The sequence below is a fragment of the Notamacropus eugenii genome, chromosome 5 (assembly GCF_028372415.1).
Source record: "Notamacropus eugenii isolate mMacEug1 chromosome 5, mMacEug1.pri_v2, whole genome shotgun sequence".
Lineage (NCBI taxonomy): Eukaryota > Metazoa > Chordata > Mammalia > Diprotodontia > Macropodidae > Notamacropus > Notamacropus eugenii.
The window spans coordinates 77,691,244-77,708,706 of record NC_092876.1 but is presented as its reverse complement, the minus strand read 5'-3'; the positions used below and the strand labels follow the sequence as shown (position 1 = coordinate 77,708,706).

The 17,463-nt window shown below is 41.4% G+C and overlaps 1 protein-coding gene across 3 annotated transcripts in view; it reads left to right on the top strand.

Annotated features, from left to right (window-relative positions):
- KPNA6 (karyopherin subunit alpha 6) overlaps positions 1-17,463 on the top strand; it is a 49,955-nt gene that overhangs the window by 13,163 nt on the left and 19,329 nt on the right. The window contains exon 1 of one of the 3 annotated variants that reach the window (XM_072609855.1): positions 14,196-14,314. The exons of the other annotated variants lie outside the window; for them this stretch is intronic. Within the exon in view, the coding sequence (XP_072465956.1) occupies positions 14,296-14,314 (19 nt within the window). The 5' untranslated portion in view covers positions 14,196-14,295. Of the gene's footprint in view, positions 1-14,195; positions 14,315-17,463 lie in introns of those variants that run through there. 3 annotated transcript variants of the gene reach the window in all.

The following is a 17,463-nucleotide window of genomic DNA, read 5'->3' as shown; positions in this document are numbered from 1 at the left end:
CCTCTCAGGCATGGGGGCCAGCTAGTACAAAAGCAGGGAGACAGAAGGTGCAGGCCATTTGTAAGTATCAACAATTTGGCCAGTATGGCTGGCCCAGTAGAATACATGGAGGGGTGTAGTGTGTAAGAAGGTAGGAATGAGCCGTGTTGTGAAGAGCTTTAAATATCAAAAAGGAGAAAACAGGAAAACACTGGAGTGTATCGAATATGAAGGTAGAGGGCGTGTTACATGGTCAGACCTGTTATTTAGGAAAATTATTTTGGCACCTCATTGAAGTTGGGATAGGAATGGAGGGAGACTTTAGGCAGGGAGTAAAATTAGGAGGCTGTTCAGTATCCCTAGGTGAGAAATGATGAGTGACTGACTGAGGAATGACTGAGTAGAGAGGAGAAATAGGTTAGAGATGTTGTGGAGGAGAAAAAATGAAAAGATTTGGCAACTGATGGAATATATAGGGTGAATAATATTAAAGGAAAAGTTGAAGGTTACATTGAGGTTGTGAAGCTGAGTGAGTGGAAAGATGGTGAGTTTCAGATACTTTTGGGACACCCAGTTTGAAATATCTAACAGGCAATTTGTATTGCAGGACTGAAATTCAGTAGAAAGTCTAGGACTGGATATATAGATTCTAGGAATTATCTCCGGGGCAGCTAGGTGGCACAATGAATAGAGTGCCAGACCTGGAGTCCAGAAGTCTCATCTTCCTGAGTTAAAATCTGGCCTCAGACACTTCCTAGCTGTGTGACTCTGGGCAAGTCACTTAACCCTGTTTGCCTCGGTTTCCTCATTTGTAAAATGAGCTGGAGAAGGAAAAGGCAATCCATTCCACACTTTGTAGGGACTAAATCAATGAACCAGAGAACCTGCTCATCTCAGTATTTTGCCCAGTAAAACCAAACCAAACCCAAAAGGAATCACAAAGTGTCAGACATGACTGAAAACAACCGAACAGTAACAACAAGGGATTATTTGTATAGAGATCCTTTGAACCCATGGGAACTGATGAGGTCACCAACTGAGAGTATCCAGAGAAAAGAGAAGAAGGTCCAGGACAGCACCTTGGGGCACTTCCATAATTAGCATTTATGACATGCCTGAAGATCTAGCAAGGGAGCTTGGGAAGGAGCTGTCTGACCAGTAAGAGGAGAGCAAGAGAGTGCAGTATCACCAAAACCGAAGTGAAAATGTCAACGGTGTCAAATGTTGTAGAGGGGTCAGGTTTGGGAACTGAAAAAAGAACATTTGATTTGTCAATTAGATCATTAATAACTTTGGAAAATGCAGTTTGAGTTGAATTATGAGATCAGAAGCCAGAGGATTTGGTTGGGTCAGGGCAGGGAAGGAAGTAGGGACATACTAAGTGTAAAAACTTTTTCAAGGAGTTTAGCCAAGAAAATAAGGCAAGATATGATGACAGTAGCAGGTATGGGTGGTCTAAATAAAATTTTTTTTTAAAGGTATTGGTTGTAGGTAGCAAGAAAGGACCTAAGATAGAGATTGGAAAGAAGGTATTGAGGCTTGTATCAATGGCTACTGCTATACAAAAATCATCATTATTTCTAGCCTTTGAAAGAAATTCCAAGCCATCTTTTCTGTTGAAGCATCTGTTTGCTCCAAACTCCAAACCAAGGGCAAATTTGTCTAAGTGTAGACCACACTCTTTTCTTCTCCTGTCACCTCAAATTTGACTAGTCTAAAACTAGAAGATGGACTATACTCATGCACATAATTTTCTGGCTCTTTTTAGAGAGTTTAACTTCGTGCCAAGTAGAAGAATTAAACCACTAGTTACTCTGCTGTGCAATTAGATTTTCACTTCATGGAAGGAAAACAATTTTCAAATCTGTTAACCTGAAATTTCAAAAAAAATAATGCCTTTCCAGTGTAGGGATAGTAGAACAATACTTTGCTGTGGTTATCTTCTGGATCTTTCCACAGCCAAACTGATGATGGCTGGTGCTCAGTAGAGTGCAGATGTTTGAGGAAAACAGCAATAATCTTTTAAAATGAATAAAACATCTTTATCTTCATGAGAAAAAAGATACAAAATTTCACTGAATTTTTTACAGATAATTGTGTAATTTTTCACTGTTGTACCTTTTAAAAATCCTTTTGGAAGACACTATTCTAAAGGTTCAGCCAATATTTATACCAGTACAGTTTTATTGCAGTATCAAATGTACTTCCTAAATCTGTTTGTTCTAGTGGTTCCACCAGCCATTGTCTGTTTTGGTTTTTAAGAAGCATACTTGTATTAGATTGGTGCTAGTTCTGTTCATTACAAGCTGTGTGACCTTAGGTAAGTCACCTTCCATTCTTGTTCTTTTTTAATGAAGGGGTTAGACTAAATTATCCGTAAGGTCCCTTACAGCTCTAAAGAAATCCCCCTGTGATGGAGGAAGCCTTAGAATAGGCACTTTGGAGGACACAAAGGTAACGCAGTTCAGTCAGTTCCCAAGGAGTGTGTTTTTAAACTTCTAGTAGACTTCTGACATAGTGAAGAGACAGTTAACCTAGAGTAAAGACCTGGGTTCAAATCCTGTCTCTGACACCTGCTGGCCTTGTGACCCGTGTTTGTCCTTTTTTCTTAAAGAGGACCAATCGCAAGGTGATGTCTTGACTTGCAGGTGAATTTCATTTAAGTGAGGTGGAGCTGCACAAAAATAGTCAGCCTCACTCTCTCCTTCAAAGTCATTGGAGTCCAGTGGTAGGACAAAAGTCTTGACGATGGGTGATGAGAAGCTCCTTAGAGGGTAGGGACTGTTTATTTTTGTGTCTTCAGCACTTAGCACCGGGTCTAACCTGAATAGGAGCTTAATAAATGTTTGTTGACTGCCTGCTATTTTAAAGGCTGATTAAGTCTTCCACCTATGCTTCTATCCAAATTATTGATTAAAAATACTGGGCACAAATCTGGAGCATGCTCCTTGAGTGCCCTTTTTTTTCAGGTTGTTGTTCTGTTAATCACTACCTCTTTGATTTCATTAATTCATCCAGATCTTTTAGCAAATGCCTTAACCAAGAGCTAATTGTGCCTACTAGTTGACTGTTAGTGGAAAGCACCTTGAGAACTATAGTGATAGAGGTAGGTACCCTTTGAGATATGGTTACCACGTTTCTTGTGATCTTCAGTTATGTCAGTGTTGTACCTTCCTTAGCCAGTTCCGTCACTGCATAAAAGAACAGTAGAGGACTCTAGATTTAGAGTTATCAGGGACTTTCTAGGTCTTCTAGTCCATTGCCCTGCTTTGAGAAAAAGAAACTAGGGTGGGCCAAACATGGTTTTAGGGGCTTTGAAACACCCACGTTCAGGCAGCAAACTCACACCAGGCTCAAATGGTTCACTTATGTGGTAGACTCAATAACAATCTTTGAGAAAGAACTTGTAGTAAAAATGAAATATATGTTTGGTATGAGCTATCTGCATATGAGTATTTTTATAGAGATTACTTAGTTAAAGAATTAGCAGCTGGAAAGACCTCTTTTTGATTTGCATTGTCAACTTTGGGTAAATATTTGGTAACAACTTTTAATTGTCCACTTGTTCAAATACAGTAGCTACAAATTCTGGATTGGGTGCCACTAATGCTCGAGTAAAAACAATGATGGAGAGTAGACTGCTAGGGATGCCAGGGACTGACTTTTGAATCCCACCAGTAAGATGCTGGTTCGTTAGAGTCTCATTAAATCAGACTTAAAGAGCTTGACTTATTTGCTTCCTTTTAAAAATCCATGACTTATCATGCTTTTGATATATAGTGTTCTTTCCTATTTCGTTCCACAAATACCTACCAATCACCTTTTATGTATAAGATCCTTCCTTGAGTGGGAACACAAAATTGAAAAATGATAACAATCTCTGACCTTAGTGTTATAAACACCTTCCTGAGAGAGGAGTATGATACACACGTGTAAGCATAATTCAAGGCAAAGTGAGATATAGAGAAGGGAGAGAATGCTTTAGGCTGGACCACTGATGATCCATGAAGGAGGTGACACTTGGGTTAAGCTTTGACCGAAGAAAAAGATTTCAACAGGCAGACAGGAAGAAGGTAGGAGTGCTAAGCATAAGAGGTGGATGACCTGCTCCTAAGCATAGAGGAAGAAAATGATGTGCTTCATTAAAGGAGCAACTGACCGGAGTACTCGAAGGGGGAGGAATGTGAAGGAAGGCTAGAATGGTAGGTGGGAGGCTCAAATGCTAGGCTAGGGAGTTTGCATTATCTTCTTTGGCAGTAGGAGACAGCTTGAGTTTTTGTCACCTCTAGCGATAGGTTAAGTTGAAGGTAGGACATCAAGATGATGTTGGACTGAAGATTGAAAGTCATCTGCAGAGAGGGGATAGTTAAATTATGGGAATGGATTGAATCACTAAGAGAAAATGTAGCAAAAGTAGGCCAGGAACAGAGGCTTGGAAGACACTTACGTTTAGTAGGGACCAAATCGATGAGCCAGGGAACCTGCTCTCTGCTCTGCCCACTTACAGTTCCCTTTTCCCCAGTAAATATTTCCATGTTTGGAGTTGGTTGCATACTAGGGCTAAGGTCTCCAAACCAGCTTAGTTTTGTCACTTTGTTATATAATAGTGAGGCTATTATTTAATTAGCTAACTTATAGCAGTGTTGTCTTAGCAAACAATTTTCTATTGATAACTGAGCTGTTTGCCCAAGAATTGAGCTTTACACAGTCCTAAAAATTATTGGGGAAGTAAAAAGGGAAAGGAGGGGCAGGCAGAAAAGAGGTGACTTAAAGCTTGGGGAGGATGTTTAACATTCTTGAGAGAAGAGTCCAAATGTTGGTTAGATGGAGTTCTTCATTCGTTTCTCCCATCTCTTTTCCTAGTGCAATTAAATAGCCATTAGCTTATCGTTGTGAGACCTACAACCTCCTTGCTCTTCAGAGATCTACAACATGTACTTAGCAATCAGTTTCCTTGATTTAAACCTTTAGTGTTTTCTGGGTTGAGTGCAGCAAGTGGTAACATTTCATTAGAAAACCTCCCTTCTCAAGAAGGACCTACTGAGCATATTGCCTGAGTGATGATCATAATTAAAGAGACTGATTGGTTTCCTGTTTATAGTCTCCTGGCCCACCCTCCCCTTCTGGAAGATCCTCCTGTCATTAACTGGAAAATGAAAGCTGGTTTCCTTATCTCCTCAGTGCAGCTGTTTTATACCCTCCCAGGCAAGCTTGCTTCAGATGATTGCTTCCTTGATGGAAATAGGCCACATTTCTAAAGCCTGTTGTGGTGATAAAGCACTTTCCTCACAATAACTTTGTGTGCTAGGTAGTGTAGATATTCCCATTTTTCAGATTCAGAAATTAAGGCTCAGAGATGAAACAAGATCTGTCCAGGATCGCATGGCTAAATAAATGCTGGAGCCACGTCTTCATAGGACTTCATTAGAACTAGAATTCTAGAGGTCATCTAGTCTAATCCACTCCTTTTATAGATGAGGAAACTGAAGATCTGAGAGTCCCAAGTGACCTGTGTAGGCAACAGAAATAGAGCCAGATTGTGGATCCAGGAGCTCAGACTTCAAGTTCCACATCTTTCATTATGCTGCATAAAGGAGAAATCTCTTTTCACCGAGAGACCACAGTCTCCTTGATGGAGAAGGGGCAGCTTAGTTGGGCTGTGAAGAGCTTCATGGGAAGGGAGAAATTTCCTCATGGATAACCATCACTTTTCCCACTGTCATTAATGTGGACTGTGTGCATTTTTTGCTGTCACATTATGTTCGTAAACATCTTTTTAAAAAATCTTTCCTTTTCAAATTCCTTAGAGTATATATTTAATAATCACAGTTACTTCAACCAAAGGATATTTATCACTTTGATAATAGTTGTTGAGGAACAACAGATTGCTCTTTTGGAGACTGCAGTGATTTACATTGTCCCCAGCGATGTACAAATGTTTGTTTCTCCAAGCCCTGCCAACATACCTTTATTTTTATTACTTTTGTACCACGTTGTGTTTGTATTAGAAGCATATCCTGCGTATAAGTTGAGTGGTGCCATGGGTATGGAGTCAGAGGACCTGAGTTAGAAGCTCAGCTCATGGGTAGTAACCCATGTGGCCTTGAACAAGTCATTTAGTCAGTTTGGACCTCAGTTTCCTCATATGTAAAATTAGTGGTTTGGACAAAATCTCTAAATTTCTTTCCAGCTCTCCTAAAGGTGGCAAGATCCTCTGGGTGTAAGGTACTTTGCCAAGGTAAACAGGTCCTGTTTGTAAGAAAGGTGCTGCTTCTAACAAACTCAAGAACACTTCAGTACCTCATTTGACTGCTACAGCTTCTCCAGGGATTAGGTAATCATCCAGAGTAGAAAAAGCATAGGAAGGAAGAATGCATGCTGTTCTGGAGTGTATTCTCACCTTCTTATCTCTACAGGTGCTCCTTCTGGTGGTAAAGATGGCAGCTTCTCCATCCTCGCTTATGGCTTTGTGGGATGTGTGAGTGTGGATATGTGGGTGTCCCAGTGGTGCACTCGTACTGGCTTAGGTTACCTCCTCTTCTCATTTAATAGTCACCTACCTTTCTGATCATAGTTTCCCAGATTGCATTTAGGAAATTGTTAGAGTATTTTCAATTATCCCAGCCTACTCTTTGACAAAAGCTAACTTCTCTTGTGTTTTTGTTTTGTTTTGTTTAAATAATTTTTTTCAATTAAGGAAAATCTGCCTTCTCACTCCCTATCCCCACTGATAAAAAAAGAAAAAACACATCTACACATCTGTCACAAAAAACAAGTTCCCACATTGGCCAAAAAAAAAGTGTTAATCTGCACTCTATCACCTGGCTGTCAGGAGGTGAACACCATGTTTCATCCTGAGTTTCTGGAATTGTGTACAGTCTGTCTTGTTAACATATGTTGCATTCTTGTGGTAATGCTAATAATCTCTGTCATGAATTTTGCTCTTCAGCCAAGCTGGATTTCTTAGTATTCTTTATACTTCTTTATACACAACATTCCATATTCCACCTCCATGCCTTTGCTTTGACTCTTCCCCTCATACCTCTTTCTCTTCATGTCTGACTCTTGGGACCCCTAGCTCCCTTCAAGGCTTAGCTTAAATATTACCTCATTCAAAAAGCTTTTCCTGATTCTTTTTCCTGGTTGCAAGGCAGCTAGTGGCACAGTTGTTAGAGACCTGGGCCTAGGGTCAGGAAGACCTGTGTTCCAATCCAGCTTCCAGCACCTACTAACTTTGTGACCCTGGGCAAGTCACTTAACCTCTGTTTGCCTCAGTTTCTTCAGCTGTAAAATGGGAGTAATAATAGCACCTGCCATCAGAGTTGTCGTGAAGATCAAATGAGATATTTGTCCAAAGCTACATAAATGCTTATTCCCTTCCCTTCCTCCCCTTATTCTCTAAGGTTGTTATTGCTTACCCTCCCCCCAAAACTATCTGTATTTTTATGTCTGTTATTTATCTGTGAACATAACCTTCATAAGAGCCTGGCCTGTCTGACTTTTGTCTTTGTATCTCCAGTGCCTACCACAGAAACAATTAACAAATTGACATCATGTTAGGCACAACATCCAAATTATTTTTCCCTAATTTAGTTTAACTGATCTGACTTGTCACTTCACAGATTCACTGAAAATATTTATCCATTTTCTCTTGTCCATATTGTTGCCCAGCAAACGTTGCAATTTAATGTAGAAAAAGCAGTTATGATATATCCTCATCTTCCAGCTCTTTTATTTAGGTCTAGTGTAAATCCTAGTCAGTGTTGTCCTGAACTTTCTTGTCTTTGTGAGGACCATTGTTCTGAAAAGCCACTCTGAAACTTCTACCTTGAACCATTTAACGCCACTGGAACAATCCCCTGGGTTCCAATCCTGTTTCTGTCAGTAACCAGCCTTCCTTATCCTCTCTCTGTTCATTGATTTCCTGTTTGTAAAAATAAAGTTGTTAGATTAGGGTGCTAGATGTGGAGTCAGAAGCCTAGTTTCAAACTCTGAATTAGCTCGGTCTTTTTCTTGGTAAAGTAGGTCTAGTAATACATAAACTACCCTCTCTCCTCCAAGGGCAGCTGTGAGGGAAGTAATTCTTAATCCGTGGGCACCATCTGTCTTTATGTACGCCTTGTGTGATGGAGGCCTTCAGATGGGAACTGAGGAACAGAGCTGCCTCTGGCCTCTCTGGTCTCTGAAGACTCTCACCACCAAAGGCCTTGGTCAGCAAAAGGTGACTTTTTTGATCCATTCAACTCCTAAACAAGTCTACTAATCAGGTCAGAATGGTGATAGACCTGAGAGGAAAGAGTAACCTCGATTGTGAAATCTTACCAAGTAACTAGCATTTATATTGCATTCATTAACCACGTTTGTCTTGTGGGATCCTCACAGCAGCCGTGGTAGGTTACTGCTGTTATTATCCTCATTTTACAGATGAGGACACTGAGGCAAACAGGATTAAGTGACTTGCCCAGGGTCACACAGCTAGTATATATCTGAGGCTAAATTCGAATTCAGGTCTTCCTGACTCCAACTCTAGCTCTAAACATTATGCTAAGCTGCTTCTTGAAATCTAATATTAGGTAATTTCTCATGTCCAAGTAATATAAGTAAGAAACAACTTGGTACAGAGGCAAAAACACAAGATTTGGGGTCAGAGGACCTGAGTTTGAATGCTACTTCTGCTACCCACTAACTCTGACCTTGAGCAAGGTTGCTTTGTTCTCTTTTAGCTATGTGTTTCTTCTTCATAAAATGAGAAAATTGAGCTAGAGCTGGAAGAGCAACCTCAGAGATCATCTCAGTTCTGAAATTCTATAGTCTTTCTCCCCACCATCAATCCCTCCCCACCAGAGGATCTTGATCCATCAGTGGCTGGGTAATCTCTACAAAGCCTGTCCCAAATGCCCCTATAATAGGTTCAAGGGAAGAAATGTAAGAAAAAGAGTCTATTTCCTAGACAAACAGTGTTATTGGATCCTGAGGGCCATATTAAATTCCAATGTTGAGGATCTTTGGAACATGGATGGTCTGGGGTATGCTGATGGTGGGGAGTGAGAACCATGGGGACTTGGAAATGTGCTTTATATCCATCTTTATATCTCTTTTCCCTCTCCACCTTATTTTCCTAAGAATTGTGCTTTATTGAAGTTGGAAACAAGATGGGCTTGTGCAAGCCAGTAGTAGAGAGGAAAGGAAAGTGATACTGAGTTTCACAGTGCGGAAAATTGAGCTGGTTTTTTTTTTGTAACACTAGAGAAACTTCAAAACTGATACAGAAGGTTTTACAACTTGACAGCAAAGCCTTTGAACACTTCTGTTACTCTTCTCCTGATCCTCACCTCATCTCCATTCTTCAAATGACTCTTGATACCCAAGTATTATATTTCATTTCAGTGTCAGGTTTTGTTTCTTCTGAACTTTCAAAAGTTCCATTGTAAACTCCCTTATTCCACTGAGTTTCTTCTCTTCTAGAGGAGTCCTGGTTGTTAAGGTCATTCACCCCTCCTTGTTATAGGACTCCTGTAGTCCCTACCAGGGGCAGTCCCCAAATGAGAAGCTCTTTCTGTTGACAGAGAGAATCCAGGCTCCCTAACAAATGAGGTTGAAGAGCTGTTGTCAATCCCAAGCCTGATAGGAGAGAGTTCCACTTCAGGCCTCCAGTTCCCTTCATTATTATCATTAAAATATTCATTATATTCTTTCATTATAGCAGACCTGCTGGGTTGGGGTGGGGGAGAAATATCTGTAGTTCAAAACTGACTTTAGAGGAATTAGTTTGGGTTCTAGATCCTGGTTGCTGTTTTTTTGGTTTGTTTGTTGTTCTTTTGTGACACAATCAGGGTTGAGTGACTTGCTCAGGATCACAGAGCCAGTGTCAAGTGTCTTGAGGCTGCATTTGAACTCAGGTCCTCCTGATTGCAGGGCTGTCACTTCAGCTACTACACCACCTAGCTGTCCCAGTTGCCAACCATGTTAACTCACCAGAGAACCACTAGTGGAGGCAGAAACTGCTGGACAGCCCATGTGTAATCTGCACTTGATCTGATTTGAATATACTTTGGATCCATTCTCTCACCCTGACCCCATAACCTGGAAATTTTCTTTGCTAAATAAGCCAGACTTGCACATGCAGTGACCGAAGGGAAGATAGGGCATCTGGTCCTATTCTGTTTCACTGTCACATGTTCTTGAACAATCAACAAGAATTTATTAAGTTTCTACCCAAGTGCCAGATCCTCTGCTAGGGGTACAAAGACAAAGTAAAGGCCACACTCTCAATCCATCAACAAGAATTTATTAATACTTGAACAATTCATTAATGCTGGCACTAGATGAGAGGCAGTGAATACAGTGAACAAAATAATACCTCCCCCAAGGAGCTCTCATCCTAATGGTGCCTGCCGGGGTCTACTCTAATTCCTGGTTGTTCCACATGTGCTGGCATCTGGTACAAGAGCCTAATAAATGTTCATTCATTTTTCAGAAATGTTTAGGACCTTGAGAGCCTCTCTCCTGCTGTCCACCACCAAGCTTAACAGTTATTCCTTGAGGAAACCTCTTTGCCACTAAATGAAGAGAATTTGCCTCCCAGAGACAGTTTTAGGCTAAAGTGTGTTTTTAGGCCTAATAATTACAAAAGGTGAGACTAGACTGGGCCTCTGACTCAAGTGTGAGACCCTGGGTTAATCTTGTCAACCTATTCATAGAAGCTTAGAATGCTTAAGGTCTAAAACTCCTTCCTGTCACCTGCACCTTTACTTAAACCTTTTCCCAAACCTGTAATGTACCTTCTCTTTGCCTAGAATTCCTAACTTCTCTCCGCTCAAGAGCCAACCACCTCTTCCTCCTCTTCTATAAGGTCTTTCTTGGTTAGTGTGAACCCCCCACCCCTTATTATGTGTCTTGCATATCTATTTACATAGATACAGCTTGGTTCCCGATAGAATATGTGCTCTTGGTTGCCAGGGACTGCTTTGTTTTTGTCTTTGGGTCTTCAGCTCTTAGTATTGTGGCCGGCAGATGGAAAGTGCTTAATAAATAACTTGCTGATTCATTTTTTACGAAGATTAGGTCCTGAGGGTTCCTGCCGTCCCTCTTAAAGAAAGGTTCCAGACCAACTGTAAAATCCAAATGTAAGTGTGACATGGGAGTGGTAGTATAGAGTACTGACCTTACCACGAGGGAAATAAGACATTTAGGTAACAGAGGCCCAGAGTCCCAGGCAGGAGCGCTTCCCCTGGGTCCATGAACTTGTTTTTGTTTGCATCTGTTCATCATATTTCAGTAAAATTCATTTCTTTTACATGCCTACGTGTCCGTGCATTTTAAAACCTTAATTCTGAGCACAAGTCCCAAATAAAATCTCCCCTTCTACTGGAAACCTTTCTGGTTCTTTCTTTCTCTTCATCGTTTCACCGTTCACCTTATCTACATCACTGAACCGTCCGCCGGCTCGTTGCGAGCGTCTTGGGGGCAGGGACTCCCTTTGCCCCGTCCCTGTATCCCGGCGCTTCTGGCGCAGTAACCGAAGAGACTGGCAGCCTCGCGGGGCCGCCCAGGAGGGGCTGGCCGTCTGGGCCGGCACTTTGCTTCTTGTGGGAGCTCTTCACGGCATAAACGGCACGTGTGTGATACTCGGTCTTGCGGAAGCGCGCTTCTTCCCAGGCATCCGCTGCTTCTGGACTTCTGGGCACCCGGCGCTCTCCGTGCCCGGTTATTACCCACAAGCCGGACTGCAGGTCAGGGCGCCTGCTGCCCTACAGGCCCCGCGCCGCCTCCTTCCTCTCGGGGGAGGGCTCGTTCGCACTGGCCGTGTTACCCTTCTCCAGCCTTGATTTAGTCTGGGAGCTGAAGCCCAGTCCTCCAGAGCAGGGGCAGGAAGCCCTCCCGCCGCTGCCGCTTCTCCTTCCGGAGCGCCCCCTCCCCTCCTCGGGCCGCGTGGGGGCGGGGCGGCCGGCACTCGTGAAACCGAGGGGCAACAATAAGAGGTTTCTGAATGCGCAACCACCGGAAATTAACTGAAAATCAAATGCTTAATGAATTCCAGGTGGGCACTTTGCACTGCGCATGCCCGGAGGCCCCGCCACGCCGCAGAGCAGGGGTCAGAGTGGAAAACATGGTAGCCCCGCTCCACAACCTAGCTGCCAGGCTGTTACCCAGCATTAGGGTGAAGATTAACAGTCTCTTTCATTCTTATTTTTAGGAAGCTTTTTGTTAGGTCAATGCAAAAACCTATTTCGCTGTAATCTGCTGTTCATGCTAATATGCCATGGGTCTAAGCAGGATAAATGATCCTTTTTCCATCCACATCTTCTCCAAGTGAAGCACGTCTACTTCCTTCAACAGACGCTCCTCATGTGGCCTGATTTTGAAGCCCTTTGCTGTCTGGGGTGTCATCCTCTTGATTCTCAATTATTTTTTTTCTTAAACGAGTGCCCAGAATTGAATGTAATATTCCAGATGACAGGGGAAAAGACAGCGAAATTCTTTGCTCCCTTATTGTGGACACTCTGCTCTAGCCCAAGATCTCATCAGCTTTGATCAAGTTACTATTTTATACTGTGTGGGATGGCTCAGGTCCCTACATAAATCAATTACTCAGAGGCCTCTCAAAGTGATGACAGAAAAGTGATTTATTCGATTCTCGAGAAGTGGGGTTCACCTGTAGGAGTAGGAAAGACAAAGAACAGGACAGTGATTTATATAGACCCTAACGCAAGTCCCTCCTCCCCCCACTGACCATTATCCTCATTAGCTGAGAATATGGTCTTACATTCTAGACACGAAATCTAACCAATCCCTTTTGAAATGAAGACATCGAGGAATTATGTAAGTTTTGTCCAGTCATTGAGACCCTAATACACTACACAGTTTTATATCCTTATATGGAACTATTCTATTCTAAAAATATTGTAACCTTGAGCCTTTAGGCCTTACCTCACCCCTGGGAGAAAAATTACAATCTGAGGAGTCTTCACTAAGTATCCCACTCAATACTGATGATTCATACTCAGTTTTCTGCCACCTAAATTCTCAGATCTTTTTCAGGTGACCTCTTTGATATACCCTCCCCTCCTGGTTTGTTGTTGTTCATTCATTTCAGTCATGTCTGACTCTATATGACCCCATTTGGGGTTTTCTTGGCAAAGATGCTGGAGTGGTTTCCATTTCCTTCTCCAGCTCATTTGACAGATGAGGAAACTGAGACAAACAGGGTTAAGTGACATGCCCAGGGTCACACAGCTGGTTAGTAAGTGTCAGAGACTAGATTTGAACTCAGGAAGATGAGTCTTGCTGACTCCACACCCAGCTATACGTGACCATTTAAAAATAGCTGGCTGGTTTTTTGTTTTTTTTTAATGTAAGGTCTTTGAAGACAATGGGCAGGTTTTTTTTCAAGAGAAATTTTTTTTTTGAATCATGATTCTTTAAAAAAAAAGATAATTCTCTGAGCCAAAAAAATAAATAATTTTAGTATATTTGGCCTATTGCTCTAACCCATCCAAGGTTTTTTTTTGGATCCTGACTTTGTCATCAAGTATGTTAACTCTCTTTCCCACCTTTGTGTCTGCAGATTTGTTGAGTGTTCCACCTTTGTCTCATCCAAATTATATCAGAATATAGGCTTCTTGAGGGCAAGAACTGTTTGCCTCTTTTAAATCCCTAGCACACTAAATCTAGTGCCTGGCACATAGTAAATGCTTGTTGGTTGATAGTAAACAGTACAAGAATGGAACATTCTGATAGAAACTTACTTCCAAATTGGTAACCCATCTGTTAATAACTACTTTGGGGAACACTCAGCCCAATCCAGATCCCTTGCCTATACTGTGGTGCAGACTATATTTCCCTGTCAACAAAGACTAGCTGGAGAATGTGATTTTCCCCTCCTCCCACCATTTTACAGCTAAAGAAACTGAGACATAGAGAAATGATGTAACTAATTTAAGGTCTTCTAGATAGCAGGTTCCTGAAGAGTGAAAAAAAGTGAATTTCTGCCACCAGCTTGAATCAAGGAGGCCTCCTTGGCCCATGGCATAGGCACAGACACAGATCTAAAAGGACCTTTCTGATAATGTTTCTTCCTTTGGACCTTGTTCTATGGTAAGGTAATGTTTTGATGTGAATTTGTCCTTAATAATCATTATAACTCCCCTTCCTCGGTCCTCCAGTGAAGTCATAAGCCAGTATTTGTGAGATATTCTCCCTGTTGCCATAGTGACAAAAATACAGTCATATAATCACCTTTTTTAGCTCCCCTTGTCAGCTCTGTGCCAAGGCAAGCAGAGGAACAACCACCCTGAGTAGATCTGGATCTCAGTCATGAAAAAGCAACTGTCAGGTAATGAAACTCAATAGGCAACACTGGCAGCCTTTTGTTACCTATCTGTACTGAATAATCATTAGTTACCTAGGAGTGTCCAGAGAGTGTCATCAAGCTTCCTTGCTTTTGTGCTAAGTTGACTTGCACTCTGCCCAGTGTGACTGTGAGCTGCTTGACACATTCTAAGAACTTGGAAGGAGGTCCCAGCCCAGCTTATCAGATAGCCGATCTTCACCTCTCCCCCAACACAGCCTTATTGGGTTTCAACAACTCATTGGAATGTCTTTCATGTCATTGTACTCCATTGACAAAATATCCTTCATTCCTATCTGCCCAATCTTTTCACTTTCTATTTTTAATCTCATAAATTCATTTTTAAATCCCTGAAGCCTTGAGACTGCCATAAAAGCCATAGAATTGCAGGACTCCAGAGCTAGAAGGTGCTAGCATTCTAGTCCAACCTGTAAAAGTTGAAAAGACTCCTCTAAAACATACTTAGAAGTAATAGTCCAGGATGGGAGGGAACCTACTCCCTCCAGACAATCCAGTCAGCATTTGGATAATTCTAACTGTAGGAAGCTTGTCTATGCAAACCAAGCCTAAACTTGCTTATGCACTTTTACCTTGCCCTCCATCCTTCCTTGCTCCTTCTTTTGTTCTTTGGAGCCAAGCGGAACCAGACTAATCCCTTTCCTGTGTGGCAGCCCCTCAGGTTCTTGGAGACAGCTATCATATCCCCCCACCAGGCCTTTTCTTCTCCTGGCTAGACATCCCCAGGACTCATTCTCCTCTCATAAGGTTTCATGGCCCTTCACCATTCTGATCCATATTTCTGGATAGTTTCTATCTTTTATCAGTTCCCTTCCTTAAATGCTGTACCTGTAGTAGTGATGGAAGTAGTAATAGCAGCGGTAGCAGCAGTTACTAGCACTTAATTGCACTTTGAATGTGGCAGGCATTGCCCTGAGCCTTTTACAAATATCTCCTTTAATCCTTGCAACAACCCTGGGAGGTTGGTGCTATTATTGTTATCATCCCCATTTTATAGTTCAGGAAACTTAAGACTGACAGAAGTGACTGACAGAAACCCCTGATTGGCTCTGAGTGAACGTAAATAGTGATTGTTTCTGTTTTGGTCAGAAACCCTGAGAGTCTTTTCCTCCCAGATTGATTTTTTTTTTTTTTAAAAACTAGGTAAAGAAGCCAATCTCTGCCTCATTTTTATTAGGCCTCAATCACTGAATGAGTATTGCCTCAGTCAAACTGAGACCTGTTAAAGACCTTAGCTTAAAAAGGCAAGATCTAAGGCAAGATCTCTCATTGCATCTTGGGCCCTATCCAGTTGTCCTGATTCATATCTGGCCACTGAACCCAGATAGCTTCAGAGGAGAAAGTGAGGCTGATGAAGCCCTCCCTTACTTAAATCCAACTCACTTGTATGTCATGGCATCACCCTCTTGAGAATGAAGGACAGACAACAGCCACCATAAGCATACTAATCCAACTGTGCAGTCTTTAGGGGCTACTGACTACCTTATCATACTATTGTAGAGTCATTGAATTTTCACTCCACTGAAACTCCCAGATTGCTGCTATCCTCCACCTTACCTGTACAAAGTTCATTGTTTGAACCTAAATATTAGACTCTACATATATCTCTCTTAAATTTCGTCTTAATTAGATGTGGCCCAGTGTTCCAACCTGTGAATTCCCTTTTGATCCTGACCTCCAAGGAGTTAGCTTTCCTTCTCAGCTAGCTTTGTGTCATCTTTAGATTCAGCAACCAACGACCTTTATTTAATTCACTGATAATAGATTTTTTTCATTTTCAGTATCAAATGAAGAATTTTTACATACATAATAAAATAGAAGGAGAAGGTTGCACATGAAAACTCGAGTTCTATTATTTACAGCCTTCTTTTTAATCAATATCAATAAATCATTGATAAAAAGGTCCAAGTACAAATTCCTGAGTTTCTCTGGTGGAGATCTTTCCAGTTAACAATGACCTATTAATGACTATTAGAACAAGGTTATGCCAAACTTTTGCATTCATCCTCTGTTGCCTGCCCTTGCATCTAACTGGTGTATATGTATTTTTGAAATTTTATTGTGGCTGATGAATTCCCTGTGTTATCCTTATTTGCCTTTTTTTTTTTAAGATAACTTCCTTTTTTTCTTATTGGAATTTTCCTTTCATGTCAGTACAGTTTCATCAAAAGTTTCTGATTTATCCACATAGTTTGCATAGGATAGAACCCCATGTGGGCAGTCTTCTGCTTCCTAGCTGCCTTTCACAGCACTGATTTGTATCCTTTACACAGGTTAGAGAATACCTAGAAAATACTGGTCTTTTGAGTCAGAAGACCAACTCCTATGCTTACATTCTCATAAGATTGGTGAAAGAAAAATACTTTGTAAACATTACACTGTATTATATATAAAATTCAAAGACTTGTTCCTGTGAAGCCCTTTATCTTGAGCTTTTCCGGATATTTCTTGAGTATATCTGTGTAGGAAGGGAGTTAATGTAGTGGTGAATTTGATGTCTGGGGACCTGAAATGGAATCCTAGCTCAGCTATTTACTGTCATTGTGGTATTGTATCACTGTGGTAAATAAAATCTCTAAGCCTCTTTCCTCACGTGTAAAATGAGCTCCAGATGCTGTGGTTCTATTAGTAGAGGCATCAATCATTCTCAATTCGTGGAAGATAGAATTTGATTTGGACTTTGAAAAATAAATAGGCAAAAGGAAAAAGGGAGGGCATTCTCAGTAAGAGGAAAAACATGAATGAAGACAGGCAAGAATAATGTTGGGATGTCTATGTAGGAGACTGTGCCCATTTGGCAGATGGGAAAACTGAACTATGATGCTCTTTGTTCAAGGACAAGCATGGAACTGAGGATGAGGTCTTGTGATTTCAGTTCCATGCCTTGAATTCTGGGTTTCTTTGTGGTCATTCATGAACATGAAATGACAGGGGATGACATTGTTTTGGTGGGAGGCATGTCCGTTGACCTGATAATTCCTATACAAGTGGTTCTTTCCCTTCACAAGGAGACTTTTTTCTCCTTTGGATTGATATCACAACCAAGAAAAATCTGAAGCTATTTAGAACTTCAACACCCTGTAAAAGCCTAGGGTTCAAAGTGTTTAAACATTGTT